Source organism: Pogona vitticeps, chromosome 3 (assembly GCF_051106095.1).
Source record: "Pogona vitticeps strain Pit_001003342236 chromosome 3, PviZW2.1, whole genome shotgun sequence".
NCBI classification, from domain to species: Eukaryota; Metazoa; Chordata; class Lepidosauria; order Squamata; family Agamidae; genus Pogona; species Pogona vitticeps.
In genome coordinates this window covers 25,879,054-25,898,210 of record NC_135785.1, presented here as the reverse complement: position 1 = coordinate 25,898,210, position 19,157 = coordinate 25,879,054, and the positions used below count along the sequence as shown (strand labels likewise).

Sequence of the window (19,157 nt, the reverse complement as noted above, 5' to 3'; positions counted from 1 at the left end):
GTAGAGATGTCTTTGCTATCTGAAACTGAGTATCGTTTTCTCAGTCTCATTTGTCAGTGGTTGGGAAGGAGATTTGCTTGGTGGAGTGACTATACAAGGGGGAATCCCGAGCTGTGGTCTCTACTGGAATTGTTGCTGTCTATATTTATTACATTTGGAGTTGCTCTCACTGTTATGTTTTCAAACTGGTGATGCATAGTTAGACTTAACATTAGTTTAGAAAGTTTATTTTAGTTATTTAAGAGATTTATATCTGTTTTGGTGTGAGTGTGTGAGGGTTCATATTTAGCCTCCCCCTCTTTTCCAAATAAAATAGGAGTTGTTTTTAAAGTCAAATCAAAAGTAGGATTTATTGATTCATTCAACCGTAAAACCTCATTCAACTGTTCATCTTGTAACTTCTCTCTTGGCACCAACGGGTGCCGCAATGGCAACCACACTTCAGAATCAAAAGGGCTCAATGGTTTGTTCTCCCATGGACCAGTAGGAAGGGGCCGTTGTCTTCATTAGGGTGTTCTGTGTCTTCGTCCCTTGATAACGGTAGGGTCTCCTCGTCTCCGCCCTCTTGCCATAAATGTTCCCCGTCTCTCTCATAGGTGCCCCATGGTCCCAGAGGTATGTCCTCCTCCATGCTTCCTCCACACGCCATGCCCAGCATTCCTCCACTTCCCTAGCCACTGGCTCCTTCTCCTCTTTCAGCCTTCGCCTCCACTTGTGTGCCTCTAACTCACCCTAATACGATGGTCACTGGGACAGCCCTTTCCTCCGTCGTTAGTCAGCTTCCTCGCGGGGTACTTTCACCTTCTCCCATCTCCCTACCCAAGTGTCTTCTACCCAGATCAGTTCCCAACCATCTGGTATGTTGTCTGTCCCCCCTTTTATTTCCCCCATTCCCGCCTCTTATCACGGACCTCCCCTTTTCTTCCTTTCCCACCAATTTCCAGTCTGTTTGTGTGGCGACTGTTAATCTCATTAAGTTCTCCTCCAGCTCCCGGGTGTCTATTCCCCGATGGACAATCTCTCGAGGGGATGGCAGAGGGATGGTTTGGACCTCTTGAGACACCCTAAGAACGGATGACACTCCAACGAGAGCCTCTACACTCGCCTCGCCTTTCACAGAGTGGCTTAGATATTTCAACTTCTTTTAAATTTTTTTTGCTAGAATCATATGACTTATACACACACATGCATAAATCAGATTGCATGAAATCACAAAAGTGAATTGCTGCTAGTTAAGAAGTTTATACTTGTATTCCTTGTCACACACCAGTCTCATGATTTGGCATATGCTGAGGAATACAAACCTCAACTTTCTAACTAGGGATAATTTCTGTCACTCATATTCATGCCAAATTTCTAAGTGGTGCATACTGGCCTAGAGCAGGGGTGGGCAATTAATTTCTATAGGGGGCCAAATGAAAAATCTGAACTGTATTCGGGGGCCGAACCAACTTTACTTAAAAATAAAAGATAAGCAACTGATCAACCTTAGACAAAAAGCTATAAATGGTTTTGATGTTCAACTTGTTCAGTGAGAGAAATGCAGTCTGTCTTGGGCTTGAACAAGTACTTGAACACTGGACTGGAGCGACGAATGGCGGGCCGGACAGGAGCAGCTCGTGGGCTGTGTGTGGCCCTTGGGCCACACTTTGCCCAGGTCTGGCCTAGAGGGAAGTTTTAAGAACCTGTAGGATATTCACCTGAAGAGACTGCCTGATTGCAGTATATTGTTACTGTGTGTGTCTGATTCTAGTTCAAGCTGTACCTTTTTTGTTAAAAAGGTGAGATGTGCTTACTTAGGCAGGAAGGTACTCTCACAGTTTTGAATGATAGTAAGATAACAAGCAGAACTATAGTACAGGAGATAAAAGATGTCACCATTCAAGTAATTTAGGGGTGAAATGTTGTTAGATCATGAACCCTCAATTTGTTATTGTGTGATTTGGTATAAAGGGACATGGTGGGGCTGCGGGCTAAACCGCAGAAGCCTCATTGCTGCAGAGTCAGAAGACCAGCAGTTGTAAGATCGAATCCACGCGACAGAGTGAGCTCCCGTCGCTTTGTCCCAGCTCCTTGCCAACCTAGCAGTTTGAAATCAAGGTATAGAGCTGCCTTCTACTGTCTCAGACCCTCCGAATGTGTTATTGTTGCCATCATCGCATGCTAGCATGCCTAATAGACATGCTGGTTTGGAACCATAGGGCTTGTAGTCCAACACAATTGATGTGTGCCTGCTGGAGGACAGCTGATACTGAAACAGCTTTCCCACCCTCATAAACATGGCTAAGAGATAAGGAGTATCCTTCTGCTTCACTTCCTCGTTCTCTTCCACTAAGTTTTTTTGTAAAATGTTAGCAATGTGTACTTCCTGTCTAGTTGAAAACTGATTTGATCACACTTCAGTTGCCATTGAAGCTTCCTTTTGCAGCCTTTGTGTAAACATTTTCTTGATCTCACACTGGCCTTGATCTTCAGTATTTGTATTGGCCCATTTAGACTGCCATTTGTTTACCTTCTCTGATGTCCTAAAGTAAAGATTTGCCATGCATGGCCTAGGGCTGAGGGTAAGCATATTGCTTAGGGCAGACTTCCACAAACTGATGCCCTTCAGATGTGTTGGGCAAATGCTCATACGGCAGAAAGACGACTTCCCCCTATATTAACCTGTCCAGAATTTGAGATCTACAGCAAACTCTGTCCCACTATCCCAGGAGGCTAGTCTGATAAGTACATAAGCTAGGGCTTTCTCTGTAGGAGCGCCTCAGTTGTGGAACGCAGTGCCAGGGCAAGTCCAAGTAGCTCCGTCTGCATTGAGCTTTCAGTGTGCAGCCAAAACTGTCTTATTCCATATACCATTAAAGTTTTAAAACTGATTTAAATTAGATTTAAAATAATGTTTTTAATTTGTTTTGTGAATGTGGGAAGCTGTATTATATTGAATTAAGTCTATTAGTATTTCTAACCCAGAGTAGTGCCCTCTCTGACTAGCAGTAACTCTCCAGGGCTTCAGGCAGAATTTTCTCCTACATCTCCTTGGAAATAGTTGGTATTCACTGGTCGTTTCCCATGCAGGTCTGGCCCGTGCTTAGTATCCCAAATCAAATGAGATTGGGTGTGTTCAGAGTGATAATGGTGGTTTTTATTGTTCATTTCTTTGGGAATCTGGTGGTCAGAAAATTGATTAACTAGTCATATTAAAAATAGTAGTAATAGTAATGGTGGCAGTGATGATGATGACATAATCACCCGCATGACTAACAAGTTAGGGAGGTTGACTTAGGGAAGTGCATGCATATTAGTACTGTATCTGAAATTAGGGAGCCACATGTGGGACATTGAATCTCCTAACCTGTTGCAGTATTCATTTCTGTTTTTCCATCATTCATTTACTCTTTAATTAGCTTACAGTCTATAGTGTAAATTTCTATAGTGAAATGCTAAAATAAAAAGGCAATCAATAAAATTATATAGCACCCATAATAATCAGCAACTGTAAATATCAAAGAAGGGATAGCCTTTATAGTTTTATCAGTTTAAATTTCTGTAGACTTTTTTTGGGCTAAGGTACCAGTTTACTGTTTGTTTATATTTATGCAATTATTGTATATTGCTTATTATGTTGAGCATTTCCAGGTAGCATAAAAGAGTAAAAAACCATGTAACATTTAAGACAACATGCAACATATAACTATGTTAAAAACAAAACTCTCCATCCTAGCCAGTGGTTAAAATCAGATCAGGCAGCATCATGTATTACCAAATTCAGTTTGAAATTTTGTTCTTGGCAGATGACTTTAGGACATTTTACTTCTTGCCTTGTGGTATTCTGCAAGGATCTTTCTTACCCTCTGTGTTGTTTTTCATCTCCCTGAAACTGCTAAGGCAGGTTGTCCAGAGATTTAGGATGCATTGCCATCAGTATGCAGGTGGCATGCAATATTTCCTGTCTTTTCCATTTGATTCCAGGAAAGCTGTTGATGTCTTGGAGACAGTAATGGGCTAACATACTGAGGCTTAAGCAGTAAGATAGCAGATTGAAGCTTAATCCAGACAAGATAAAGGAGTATGTGTTTGGGGATGGATGGCTTCTTCTGGTGTAGAGTTTCAGCATATTTATTGGAAAGACAAGGCTGACAATAAGGGGGTCTTCCTTGAGCTAGTTTGGTTATTAGGTGCTCGGACAGTGCCTGAAAGGCATGTGGGGGACTTTAGCCTTTTATGGCATTATGTCTCTTAAACCAAGCCACAATGATACACAGCTATATTGCATCAACATTGGGTTAAAGCAGAATAAGCCAACATTGATGCCTGCAGCTGTATTCAGAGTTTCAGTTGGTCCAAAATGTAACAGTTTGGATGCTCCAAGGAATGTGAATGCACCCATTCTAGAACACGTGGACTGGCTACTGATATATTACTGGGCACAATTCAGATTGCTGGTTATTGTTTATAATGCCCCAACTGGTCCAGGATGCTTTAAGTAAAGCTTCCTTCACTGTCTTTCTCTGCATACCCTGAGAATTGATGGATAATCTGTTTTATTCCAGGCAGGGATGGATGCAAATTTGAGGCTGTTCAGTAGGCCCTTTTTTAAATGGTTGTAAACTAGCTTTGTAATTCTTCAGGAAGTTAATGTATTCCCCCCCCCCCAGTCCTCTATTTGTATGTTTTGCTACCCAGGAAAGATAGAAGTAAGTATCTGGTACACTTTCTATTTCTATCAGACTCTGAAGTTTCAATGATCTGATCTATTGTTTCCATGTTTGATTTGTAATTGTTCTAATTATTTATGATTGTTTTGTTTCTAAAACATTTGGTCACCTCTGTGTTATTTACTAGTAGAAAGGTGAGGTGTAAATTATTGTGATCAATCAATAATAAATTACCAGGCAGGAAATTGCAAGATGTTGGAAGGCAGCTGCAGTCATAGAGTAGGTGGATGTTGGGTTTTTTTGAAGTGTGGAAAACAGCGCTCTCAGAAAAATTGGCACAGATTGGTTTGAGCATGAGGATGGGCAAGAAAGCAAGATTGCCTATAGAAGTGTGGGTTTATTTTCCTTTAAATAATAATGAACATGAGGTCCTCTAGACATAATGTACCAGCAGCTGCTTCTATTAGGGGGAAATGTACCATCAGCTGAAAGGGAGTGGGGCAGAGAAAAAAAAATTATGATACATCATTTAATGCTGTGTCACCAGCAGTTTCAACGTTAGCTTTAGGTTTGTATCAGTCTGTTTTTAGAATCATTTATTGTACTATAGAATGGAAAGTAATGCTTAAAAAATGATCCCCTGAACAGGTAGGAAAAATACATTCCCCTGCCTCATTATGTTCTCCTACAAAGCTCAATTTGTGGTAGAAGATTCATTAATATCTTACTTTTTAAAAGTTGTTAAATGCAAACAGTACACAAAATGTTAATCCTAAATCCCAAGGTACTATTACAGTTACCTCTCTTTGTTTATTTCAACTTAGAGTTGTCTCTCTCCCACTCCACCTCACCCTGTTACAAAGTTAGAGATGTGGGACCAATATAGTCAACACTGACTGACAGCAGCTCCCGGGGTTTCAGGCAAAGTTCCCCCCACCACAAAAAAAATCATGCTTAAAAATGGTAGACGTTGAACCCAGGACCTGTAACATGAAGTGCTACCATTGAGCTATTTTTCTCATTATATTGTGTAGCAAATGTTTCAGTAATGGATCGCTCTATGTTTAGTCCGCCTTCTCTGTGAACATCCAAAGTACAAACTGATGTTTAGTTGAATTTATGACATGCATAAAGCTGTGGATTTTAATGTAGTTTGTCTGTATTCAAGTTTCTTACAATTATGAAAAAGTAAATATTCTTTTTTATTAAAATCGAACTTGATTAGAATTTACAGTAGTCATATAAGTACTTTCTGTGCTAAGGAGCTGTTCTTCAGATATACTAGAAAAGTAGTAAATCTAGAGCCGGTGATTAAATATATTCTCACCCCATTTATAAAAGCTTCCAAACCTGCTTGTCTGAAAGCTGTTTCCTGTCACCAGAGTTGAGTGACCATTTGCAGTTTTGCTCTGGGCCAACCCTGCCAATCTCTTCCAATGACAGTGCCACCCCTTCCATTACCAGATTCTTTTCAGAGCAGCAGCATGTAGGTTGTCGGCGAGCGTTCGGTGTGATGCTCCTAAGCTATAAGAAGCATCTCCTGCATAATAGCTGGAAATTATGGATAACTAATCTTTACCTAAGCAGAAATAGGTTTTACCTTCACTGCTTTAATAGTTACAATGAGTTGTAGAGTTGCATTTGTGACACGTATTGTAGTGATAGCCTTACTGGATTTAATTGTGCACAAGGAGGCATTTGGGTAATTTATCCTACTTTGCTAAGAAGCAAAACTGTTCTGCATACTTAATAGGCATAGCTTTCATAAATGGTGAGACACCCATTTATTTATTTATTTGCTGGTCTGGTCTGTGGAGAGGTAGTGTTAAAGCTCAGGAAGGTGATAGATACCGAAAGGTTTGCATCTGTATTCATTAATAAACAGTTTACGCTAACCTTCATAAACACAGAACATTTTTCCTTAATTCACTGCTTACTGGCACACAGTCCTTATTGAATACAACCAATTATTGTGCACAAAGGTTAAAGATCTTTGTTTTCAAACTTCTTTTTCATTTATTGTTTGTTTACAGTGTTTTCTTTATTCCCAAAGACATTCTGTAGTAGAAGACTACAAGTATAATAATTATGAAGTCGTACTCCTTTAGAAAAACATGTTCCGCTTCCCCATTCTTGTTCTGCATTGATTATCTATTTATAATGAAGTGCTTTTGTTCATGTTCACAGTTGGAAAATACTGGAGAAGATCTCAAGGATGGTCTGTGCCACTACGAAGGAGCTGTAGTAATACTGGATGCTGGAGCGCAGTATGGGAAAGTTATAGATCGTAAAGTCAGAGAACTCTTTGTCCAGTCTGAGATCTTCCCTCTGGAAACTCCTGCCTTTGCCATAAAAGAACAGGGATTCCGGTAAGGTGGATTAGTTTGATTTCTTTGTGTTTTGCTTTGAAAAGTGCTGGCTCCTGTCTAAGAAGTCAGAAGAAGAACAAGGATTTTACGAAGAAGCTGAATTCATGTACATTTTTTTGTAAGATTGCACATATATAATTCTAGAACCTGTCTGGATTGGCAATTCCATAAAAGGCCTGCTGGATGGATTGAAATATAGGAATGCATTTGTTGTTCCACAACAATTGCAATGCAGTTTGGCCCTTGGGTGTAAAGTGGTCTGAAAAATAAGAGGGAGAGGCTGTGTTGAAGGAAATGATAAATATGGTGGCAGGAACAAGATCTGTAGGATAACTTTTGTGGTCTTACTACTTAATAACTCAACCAGATCACCAGCAGATCGGCAACCTAATGTTTCTCAGTGAGTTCTGGAATCCAGCCAACACCACAAACAAGCTTTTGAGTGACAGTGAAATGGTTCATGAAGTGGGAGGATAGGGAATAACTCACCCAATGGCTTTTCTTTCTGCTTCCTCTCCATGTTTTTATAAAATGTGCATGGGTGAGAAATGATTTCTTTTCGTAGTTCAGTGTAAATATACCAAGTTTATTTCCAGAGTCTGAAAGCAAACTAGAACGTATTTAGCCTTAAAATCCATACTTTCCTAGGGTTTGCAATGGATTTGCCAAAAGGTTTTCTTTGAAAATCGTATGTAAAATGTACAATTGAAAAGGCATGTATTTTGAAAACTGCAAGAAGTGCTTTATGAAAAAAAATTAAAAAATATTTTTCAGCAACTCCACTACCTTGGCCTGTTTCAGCATAACAAGAAAAAAGGAGAGAGAGAAAAATAAGACTTTCTGGCACCTTTAAGACTAATCTATATACAGTATTTTAACGTGAGGGTTCATGGATTATAATTGAATGTTTAAAATATGTACATCAGAAAACGTGTGCACAAATTGTTTTTATATGCACATAAATATATACATGTACATGTACTTGTAAATATATCCAGAATCCCTATTTAAGTGCATGCATAAGGTGTGTATAACTTGACACAGCTAATGATGGCCCTTTGACAGATACCCTGAGATTTGCCCTCAGACTTTGTGACCCATGGCAAGTTATGGGAAGCTTATGTGAACCCCAGTAGAATGTCAGCCTATATTTATTTGAATAAATATAGGCTGACATTCTACTGTTGTTCATGACTTTGTGTACCTTGGCTCAACCATCTCTGACACCCTCTCTCTAGATGTCGAGCTGGATAAACGCATTGGGAAAGCAGCCACCATGTTCTCTAGACTCACAAAGAGAGTATGGCTCAATAAGAAACTGACAATACATACCAAGATCCAGGTCTATAGAGCCTGTGTCCTGAGCACACTCCTGTACTGCAGCGAGTCCTGGACCCTTTGTGCCCGGCAGGAGAGGAAGCTGAACACCTTCCATATGCGTTGCCTACGACGGATTTTTGGTATCACCTGGCAGGACAGAGTTCCAAATAGAGTAGTCCTAGAACGAGCTGGAATTTTCAGCATGCATACATTACTGAAACAGCGACGTCTACGCTGGCTTGGGCACGTTGTGAGAATGGCTGATGGTCGGATTCCAAAGGATCTCCTATATGGAGAATTAGTGCAGGGAAATCGCCCCAGAGGGAGACCACAGCTGCGATACAAGGATATCTGCAAGCGGGATCTGAAGGCCTTAGGAATAGACCTCAACAGATGGGAAACTCTGACATCTGATCGTTCAGCCTGGAGGCAGGCAGTGCATCACGGCCTCTCCCAATTTGAAGAGACCCTTGTCCAGCAGGCTGAGGCAAAGAGGAAGTCACAAAGGAAGCAAAACCAGGGAGCTGGACAGGGGACAGATTGGATTTGCCTCCAGTGTGGAAGGGATTGTCACTCTCGAATTGGCCTCCTCAGCCACACTAGACGCTGTTCCAAGTCCTCCATACAGAGCACGATACCATAGTCTTTCGAGACTGAAGGATGCCTACTACTATTTATTTGAAAGGTGTACAAGATGGAATGTATCTTGTAAATTGTAGGTTAAAATGTATCATATTTATTGTGACTTGAAAAAGTATAATCCCTGAGCCACTGAAGAAATACAATAGAATGTGCTTAATAAAGGTAAAATGAAAAGATCTGGTGCTGCTTGTTTCATAGAACGGGAAAAAATGATACTCTGTATTTTTTTCTCCCTGGTTTTCTTTTTCATGCATTCTTTTATTGAAGATAACAGACGTTAGTAGCCTGTGTCAGTTTTCAAAGTGTGTGCATTCAGACAGTGTGTGTGCAGTTCACCCTTCAGAAATGATTAAAATTCCCATGAAAATGTTTGTTTTCTTACATATATATTTGTAAGAATACTAAAGCTCTTGCTTGGCTGTTTAATATTATTGTCTGTGTTTTAACTTAAATGGCTTAATTTGTGTGGCGAAATGCCAACACATGACATTACTTCTGTCTGTCCATCATGAAAGCTCCAAAGGGAGGAGCCAATGATAGGACAGGAGGGGCGGGGTCAAAAGGGGCAGTTGAGTGAAAAAATGACAGTTAGGAGTTAGAGAGAGGCAGAAGATAGATAGTGATTTGGAGAGGGAGAAAGTTCAATAAACCTGTTATACTTGGCAGCACACGTCTGAAATACATAATTGGTCTTAGTGAATAATACCTGGTGGCAGCGTGTAAAGTGGAAACGCATCCAGAAGGTGAACCTATGTTTAAGGGAGATTAAACAGGGGCACTGGGTGAACGCCACAAGGGGTGGCAGCGAGAAGATAAAACGTTGTGAGCCTTTGTGAGGGCAAAATAAGCAGGGGCCACAAGGGCGAATGCCACAATTTGCCTTTGCACACTTTTTTGTATATTTTGGGTTTTTATTGTGATTTTTGTTGACTGGCTAGTGAATGAAGTAAATGCAGTATGATCCCCATATCCGTGGGAGATGGGTACCAAGCTTTCCCATGGATGCCCTCCCCCGCGGTCCTTCGGAAGCCCCCGGCCCCGCCGGCATTTTTGCCCAGCTCAGCGGCGGCGGAGACGGGGGTGAGGGGTGACTGTGGGAGAACCGGGAGGCAGGGCAAGGCCCGGGTGTTCCAACGGCCCTCCTCCCGCCCCGCCGCTGCCGGAGACGGGGATGAGGGGTGGCTTGGGGAGAGCCGGGAGGCAGGGCAAGGCCTGGGTGTTCTGGCGGCCCTCCTCCCAGCGGCGGCGGCGGAGACGGGGGTGAAGGGTGGCTCGGGGAGAGCCGGGAGGCAGGGCAAGGCCCAGGTGTTCCTGGCGGCCCTCCTCCGGAGCCCTCGCTCGCCCGCTGCCCAAGGACACCCGGTGTCTCCCGGGCGGGCTGGCTGCCTGGCTGGCGGTGCTTTGCCATGATCGGTTCCCTTCTTGGGGAACTAATCATGGCAAAACAATGCTTTTTTAACAGCTGGTCGGTGATTTCAAAATGGCCGCCTGCTGCTTTCTGGACAGATTCCTCGCTTAAGAGGCACCAAAAATGGCCGCCCCATGGAGGATCTTCGCTGAACGGTGAGTTTTTGCCCCATAGGAACGCATTAAACAGGGTTTAATGCATTCCTATGGGGTTTTTTGTTCCGTTTAGCGATGTTTCCGGATAGCAACGTTAATCCTGGAACGGATTAACATCGCTATGCAGGGCACCACTGTACTCAGAAGTGGTTTCCCATTCTTTTCTTCTGGGGAAAACTGGGACTGTGCAGCTTGCCCAAGGCCACCTCTGACTCTATTCACAGGAGGCACAGTGGGGAATCAAGTACCAGCCTTTGGCTCCATAGCCAGATACCTAAACCACTGAGCTATCCGGTCAGTTACAGGATCTTGAAATTGAGCTTGGCTTCATCTTATACAGTCATAGATTATATAATTGGTGAAGGATTTAGATTTCTTTGGCAGAGAAATCTTCAGCAAAATAAATCAGAGTTTCTCACCATACTTTTTAATTACAGCAGAGTATCTCAGCAAACTGCAAATTCCAGTATCTTGTGGAAGTTAAAGTGATCTCAAATTGTCAGTAACTGAAAGGGTTGGTATTCTTTTTGTGCTTGAAGTTAAGCTACGAAAATACTGGAATTAATTTTTCTGCCTCTTGGTTTTTAGTGTATGTTACTGGGAGGTGTCTTCCCACCCCTCTGAAGAGCACAGTATACTGTTTTTAGCATCCCTTCTGGGTCTTTTACTACTTCTTTCTGTAAACATTGTCTCTCTTTATGTAATAGTGTTCTTGTTAGAGTGAATAAATAAATACCAGATTCTTGAATCCAGAGTGCTTCTAAATCCAGTTGACAATTATGGTTAATGGTTACAGATGGCGGAATCTAACACAATTTCTAGTTGTTGTTGGATGTTGAAACAAATTGAAGATTTCAGAAGGGATGCATTTGAAAGACAAGTGATACAGTTGTTTGCTTGTTCTGATTTTTGAAATGCTGTGCTGATGATCATGTTTTCTTTTCGTCGATAAAATATGTCAGCCTTGATAACTTGTTATTCCAGTATGGGAGACATCTTGCTTGTTTTGTAGATTGAGGATGCTGAACTCCCTTGCACAGTTGCTTGTGTGATTGTTTTATGGAAATTTACAGTAAAACATACATCTGTTAAAGTGGGTTTTTTTTTGTTTTTCTTTTGCAGAGCCATCATTATATCTGGAGGTCCAAATTCTGTTTATGCAGAAGATGCTCCCTGGTTCGACCCAGCAATATTTACAATAGGCAAACCTGTTCTTGGAATCTGCTATGGCATGCAGGTGCTAAACTTCTAGAAATACTATTCAATGCTTGGTTATATTTAAGGTCTTGTCATGATCCAGTGATTATTTTCATGTGCAACCTCTAGCACCCCAGTATACACAAGTTATATTGTTAAAATAGATTTCGGCAAATATGGGCAAAGACTTCTTGGAAGAAATAGAAATTGTGTATCCATTCCTTGCATATAATTTGCAGTATAGTCCCAAATGTAGTCAATGCATGTAATAAAAGGGTTCTGCAGGCAAATCTGTTGTAAGTGTACAGTAGCCTGCTGTTTGGTGATCTGTGAATTTTTCAAGGTCATCACTGTGGGAAATCATGCATAATTTTAGAAATAAGATTGCTGTGGATTTCAATGATAATTTAAATGAATTCGTTTTGGTACTTAATTCTTCTGATTTTTATTTCTAGCTTTTACACAAATTAATCTGGGACTAAAATGAAACAAAATTAATGGGTAGAGAACTACTTCCTTCTCCCCTATCAGAATTTGGACAGGCTCTTGACTATTGGATGCAGCAGCTCTAAACCTGAACATTCTGTTACATTTTAAAAGTATTTTCCTCTCTGTATTTTCTTATTTATTTAACATTGAATGATAATCTGTAACAGTCTTTTTTGTGCTTAATTTGAAAAATCAGGACATCAGCAAAGATGAAATACAAAAGCCAAGAGTTTTGTCTTCAATAATTTATCGAATGAAGACAAAGAGGGGACAATCTGAGAATTCCACACATATGGATCTGGAAGACAGAAAAGAGAACAGGGGAATGGATACTCAATTAAATTTTAATATGGAACAACAGAGAAAGCCAGTGAGGAGAAACCAATAGAGATGTAATGTGATTTAAGTATGAAGAAAGAAAACATGCCAGAAGTGTTCCGAATGGGAAATCAGTTTAAGTGAAGAGGTAGAAAAACCAGTGAGCAAAGTATTATAATGATCAATTCAAGGTAGAATAAGGGTGTGAATAAAGATGTTAGTAGAATATAAATAGATAAAACAGGCTAAAATTTAGACATAATAAAGAGAATTGACAGACCTTAGCTACAGAAGTAATATAAAGAAGAAGAAGAAGAAGAAACAATCAGGGTCCTTAAATTTCTGAGAAGGCTTGATTTTGCCAGTAAGGAGAGAAAATGAAGATGGTGGGTTGGGTGTAATGAAATTTGAGGTCAATATTCAGACTGAAATAGCTGGAAGAGGCTGAAATGTTTGAAAGAGAATTGAAAGAAAGCACTGTGTTAAATGTCGGTAAAATAATGATCTTATAAGTCAGGGTAGGAAATTGGCCTGCCAAGAGGAAAAATATTAAATGATGGGGGGCATTAATTGATCCCTGGGGACCAGTAACAGAAATAAGAAATGGAGCAGAGTTTTCAATGAAAAGTTCAACATATTAATTCTGGGATAAAATGATTGCACAAATGGGGAATGTCCATGCAAACCCTGGGGGGTAGGGGAGGAGTACTTAAAAAAATAGGGTGATCAGCTATATTAAAGGCTGAGAAAGGGTCAAACCGAAGACAAGAACCCTTGGTACATAGTTTTTTTTAAAGTGGAATGTGCAGGAAAAAAGGGTGTAGTGCACAGTTCTTTTGAGTCCAGAATGCGTGTTAACCAGCCATGGTTTTTACCTGTCCTCCATTCTAGATCCTTTCTGTATTTGGTTTTTTCCTCATTCATTATTTCATGACAACTGTATTTTGTTTTGTACTTTTATAATTTGTTGATGTTGTTATGTTTTGTGATTCTGTTGTTGTTACTGTTTAGTTGTAAACTGCCCAGAGTGGCCTTGGCCTCCAGATTGGCTGTATAGAAATCAAACAAACAAGCAAACAAACTGGGCTCTCTAGTCCAGTACACTAAATATCAGAGTCTGATGAAGGAATAGAAGAAAATTAGAAATCAGTAGGTACTGGAAATGCAAATTCCTAGCTGAATTTAATGGGAGCATTGAGATATCTAAAGCTTATAAACAGGGATGAAAGCTTTTATTTACAGATCATGAGATTAATGTCAGCGATATTCAGGAATGAAAGAATAAAAATAGTTTAAGAAAAACCACTAATATTGAGGAGTAGTAATTTGGAAAAAATGGAAGGGAAAGAGGACTATAGAAGACTGAAGTGTAAGGCAGTAATTAACAAAACTCTTCCACAATGAGTTCAGCAAGATGAGAGAGAAGATGAAGGAAGAGTAGGTAGAAAAGATGCTGAGAGGTGACACATTTAAAGGTTTTGGAACAGTTTAGAATCTCTGGCCTCAGGGAGTGAAGGAAATAGTGAAATCTAAGATTAAAATAAGGAAGGTAATGATCAGAAAGGAAAGGAACGAGATAAAAAATGGAAATAAAACAGTTCAGAAGCAGCAAGGTTTAAATGTGACCAGCAGTATGAGAGAAAAGGATGAATAAACAAAAGAACCAAGTAGAGAACGTTAGAGCAGATCAAAAAATGTCATCAATAAGTGCACTGTAATCAACAAGAATAGGAGCATCAGGAACAGGGAAAAGTAGAGCAAAAATTAAATAAGATAGATGAACAATAGTAAGGAAATGTCACAACAGTCCACAAAGTAAAATAAGTGAAGCTAAAAATACCATAAGTAGAAGAGAGGAAACATTCGAGATCAATAAAAGGATGAGAATAAAATTTGTGTTTTTAGCTAGGATGAGTTGAATGGGAAAAGTTAATGAATCATGAGAGAAAGGAATTAGAGATGTCAGAGTCAAGATTTCCACAAGCAGAAAACAAGGAGGGGAGACAAAGAGATGGCCAATTGTCACTTTTTTAAGAAAAGTTTTCTATAAAATTTGATTAGATTTCTGTGTGAAAGCAAGTTAGGAGCCCTAGAAGTCATTGCAAAGCCTTAGCCAATTTCAGGAGAGAGAAATGACTTCTCTTCATATAAATATGGAAGGATGTACAGTATATTGTGCTAGGAAAAGGAGCTGTCTCACAGCAGTCCCCAAATCCCAACCATACTAGGACTTAAGCATATGTGAGTTGACACAAAATATTTGCAAATTAAGTTCTCATCTCTGAAGCCAGAATAAAAGGTAAAGGTGAAGATTGTCTTTGACAAATGTCCAGTCGTGTCCAACTCTAGGGGGTGGTGCTCATCTCTGTCTCCAAGCCATAGAGCCAGCGTTTGTCTAGACAGTTTCCATGGTCACGTGACCAGCGCCACTAGACACAGAATGTCATTACCTTCCCACTGTGTTGGTACCTATTTATCTACTCGCATTTTGTATGCTGTCAAACTGCTAGGTTGGCAGGACAAGTGACAAGAGCTCACTCCATCGCATAGATTCGATCTTACAGCTGCTGGTCTGACCTTGCAGCACAGAGGCTTCTGCGGTTTAATCCACAGCGCCACCATGTCCCTAATACCATTCCCTATATTTTGTTGTAACAGTGTAGAAACAGTCAAGTGCAATAAATGCCATATCAAAACAGAACTCCCTCAAATACCAAGGCTTCACGAGAAATCAAATATGGTATAATGAGCAATAATAATAAAGCAAGCTTTTCAATTGCAGACTGCCAGAGTCATGCTTGTATGTGGATGGAGAAGTCTGCTGTTTGTGTAGCCTGTAACCCCAGATAAAAATACTGGTCTGCAGAGGATTCAAGGGCAACAGATTTATCTTCCACTATAATGTAATGTTGAATGGATAACGATTAGCTTTGTCACATCTGTCTGAATGCTGTAATAAAAACTACAATGGTGTGATCCTATTGCTTTATAATACTGAGCATTAAAGGAGCTGCTTCTTAGAACATGGCATAACAGTGACTTGCATGATTGCATATTTCTGGGTTGGACACTTGCCTACATTTTTTCATGATGCATATTCTCCAGGGGTGTTCTTGTAGCTGGTGCCTAGTTCTCTTACATCATGAAGTTGTAAACCAGGTTCTGGCTTCCATTATTCAGCTAGGAATTAACCCATCTATGTCTTGTCTCCATGTGCAAGGGAGACTTAGCAAAGGTTAGGAGGAGTGATTGTGTCAAGTTCTCACCTGCGAACTGTGTGGTAGCAGTCATGAGTAATCTTACCTGTTTTGCTATTAGCAAATTCCAGTTCAAGGATTGGTTTCTCCTTACATTTAACACAACACAGGACATGCATAGAATTGACCTCTGCTTTCTCCTGGTGGGAAAACGTTCAGTTCCATGATGAGAGTTATGCCTGGGTTTTTCCTGCCTTTTTTGTTAGTGATTTTTACGTTGCAGGATATGGGACTTTGGCATTTGCAACACAGTGTGTGTAGTATTATACCTATGGAGCCGAGCTTACACATCATAAGTCACTTCTGTAGCTGTTGTTCGTACTTTACCACAAATGAACAAGTACTCTGTGCAGTTGCTTCCACCCATTCTTGCCAGGCTGTTAATTGTTTGGAAGAAGCCAGCATTCTCACACAGATCACGAGAAGAAGGCTTAAGTATTTATGACCACTATTAATTGGATTTGGCATCTATCCCCTGGATGTTTCTTCTGGATGTTTGTGTGAGGCTAGTGTGCTCAGTCTCAAGCTACAATTTAAGATAATGGAAGTTTTTAAAGCAGTTTTGGTGCTTTGGCAATATTTGTGAAAATGAAATCCCTAGGGAACTTTGTGTGTGTAGCTATATAAGACAATTTATGCTGGGTCAGAGACCCATATGAACCACATAGCCGCATGGCCAAGACTTCCTGGTGGGGTAAAATCCAGGAGGGGCAAATTTGCTGATGGCTGGGTGAGATCTTCTTGCCTGTTACTCTTCCCACACCTTAGTCGACTCTAAGTAGTACTTCCAGGGAGTTACCAGAAAAATCCACAAAATTAGATAGACTACCTCTTGTTCCAACCCAAGATGCAAATACCAAAAGTACCCACAAAATAGACAGGCTTCTGGTAGATTATCAAGGCAAGGCCTGTTTATACTATCAATAGCCCTCTTCTGTAAAATGACAAAACGGTTGTAAAAATTGTAAAATTATATATTTTATTGAAGGTGGTGAAAAAGTCCAAAGAGCAAAACTTCCAGTTTCAAAAGTTACAGAAACCGTCAAAAGATTGTGGAGCAAAGAAGCAATCAAAAAGATTTTTTTGAGGCATAAACAATTCCGGAACAATCCCACAAGAAAATGAGAAAGCTAGCTAACCTGTGCTGATAGATTCTGACAGAACTTCTGCATAGTTCCAGAGCCCATGGTCATTCAGTAGGTCAGCAGTAAGTCATTCAGTAGGTCAGCAGATGAACATAGCGTTTTCCCGAGAGATAATTAGGCTAGACAATTAGATAATTAGGTTAAGTAACTTCTGTTGTTCGTACTTTACCACAAATGAACAAGTATCCTGTTCAGTTGCTTCCACTTGGTAGCAACGTCCAGTGGGAAGAGTTGAACAAAGTTGGCTGTCTCTATCCTTGGTTGTTTAGCCCATGGTGGGCAAAGTACAGCCCTCCAGACATTGTGGAAATGCAACTCCTATGAGCCTTAGCCAGTGTAATGAATAGAGAAGAATGTTCAGTATTGCAGTTAAGCAACATATTCAGAGTGCATTTTGCTCAGCCCTGGTTTAGCAGGATGGCCTAACTGGGGACTCTGGCCTTTTTCCTCCACCTGGAAAAAGTCAGAATTGGGGTTTTTCTTTGTTTGTGACTTATATACTTTCTTTCTGGCTTAGATACAGCTCACAACTCAAGAGATCCTGGCATGTTTAGCCACTAACTTTAGGGAAGTTGTCATGCTATCTGAACCCAGTCTATTGTGGCTACTATTGGAGGCTACAAAATAGAGGCTGTACTATTGATTCTTCTACTGTTGGTGATATTCTTCAGGTCAGGAAAGTAAGGTTTTGAGGCTCCTTAGATGTAACTAATGCAAAACAAAGATATCTTATTAAGACAAGCTTTTTATTTCCTGCAGAAATGGAGGAGACAAGCTGTTGCTGGTAATTATTTAAATAACTCAGAACTCCTCTGCAGAGTGCTGTAGTACAAATTGGATATCAGGAGAATGGCAGGAACACAGCATGAAACCATGAACACTACATTCCGTTTATCCTGACTCCTGCCCTCCCAAGCATTTCAAATTTTGGAAGCCTTTGAGAGTAGTAATGGAAAGAATCAAGTAACAGCGCAGCAGCACTGAAGAGGAAAGCAGTGTAGGTTGTCGGAGGAATAAGCGTGTGACCCATAGTCATTTGCAATACTTAATATACAGAACATTTGCAACTTTGGAACTGAAGTCTTTTTTTCCCCCCTTTGGACAGATGATGAATAAGGTATTTGGAGGTACAGTACACAAAAAAGATGTAAGAGAAGATGGAGTATTCAGCATAACTGTAGATAATACATGTTCACTCTTCAGGTATGTATGTATTTGGTTTGTATGCCACCCTATTTATTTGTTGTTTGCTTTGCTTTGTATATTGTCTCATTAATTCATTCATTTGGTTTATATACCGCCCACTTATTGAATGCTCACTATACTGGACTGTTTTCAGAATGTAACGCAAAACCTCCCAAAGGCTCTGCCCAACTCTCCCCTGACATATCAACACAATCGATATGGTGATACATCAGTTCTAGCACAGTTATCAAAGAAGACCTAAATTTAAAAAGTAATATTAACAACTTCTGGGGATACAGTGGGGTCTCGACTTACAAACTTAATCCGTATTGGAAGGCAGTTTGTAAGTCGAAAAGTTTGTAAGTCGAATCAGCATTTCCCATAGGAATGCACTGAAAACCAATTAATCTGTTCCGGCTGTTTTTGGTTCTTAGGTTGAGGGGCATTTCCCATAGGAACTAAGGCAAAGCCGGTTAATCCGTTCCTACCACTAGGGGCAGAATTTCTTTCTTTCTTTCCTTTTAACCTAAGATGACTTAGGTTAAAAAAAAGGAAAGAAATGAGGGAGAGAAGGAGGGAACAGACACCTTTTCGACAGAACACCCTGAAAAGCACATTTTCAGCCAAGACAAGTACCTTCTGGAAAAAACCAAGCACCTTTCAGACAACAGATCACCTTGAAAAGCAGCTTTTAAATCAAGACAAGCCAATACAAGCACCTTTTGGGAAAAGGGGGGGGGGCAGCAAAGGAGGGAGGGAACACCTTTTAAAAATCCAAAAATCCAAAATTAAAAAAGCACCAAAAAATAAAAATACAGTCCGTACCGCACTGTACCAGGCAATACCAGCAGTACCAGGCAGTACCAGGCAGTCTGAAGACTGTCTCCAAATCCACTCTCAAAACACTGGGAAGAGCGAGGAAGCAGATAAGCACCCTCTTCACTGGCCAACGGTTAACTGAAAGTTCAAACTTCATGCTTTCCTCACCTCAAACATGTTTTTTTTTGTTTGTAACTCGAA

At 40.4% G+C, this 19,157-nt stretch overlaps 1 protein-coding gene across 2 annotated transcripts in view; it reads left to right on the top strand.

Moving 5' to 3' along the window:
* GMPS (guanine monophosphate synthase) overlaps window positions 1-19,157 on the top strand; it is a 49,107-nt gene that overhangs the window by 8,397 nt on the left and 21,553 nt on the right. Inside the window, exons 2-4 of one of the 2 annotated variants that reach the window (XM_020781946.3) lie at window positions 6,840-7,021; window positions 11,669-11,783; window positions 18,058-18,155. In XM_020781946.3, the coding sequence (XP_020637605.3) occupies window positions 6,840-7,021; window positions 11,669-11,783; window positions 18,058-18,155 (395 nt within the window). Of the gene's footprint in view, window positions 1-6,839; window positions 7,022-11,668; window positions 11,784-17,833; window positions 17,950-18,057; window positions 18,156-19,157 lie in introns of those variants that run through there. The other variant, XM_020781948.3, reaches the window with a different exon arrangement.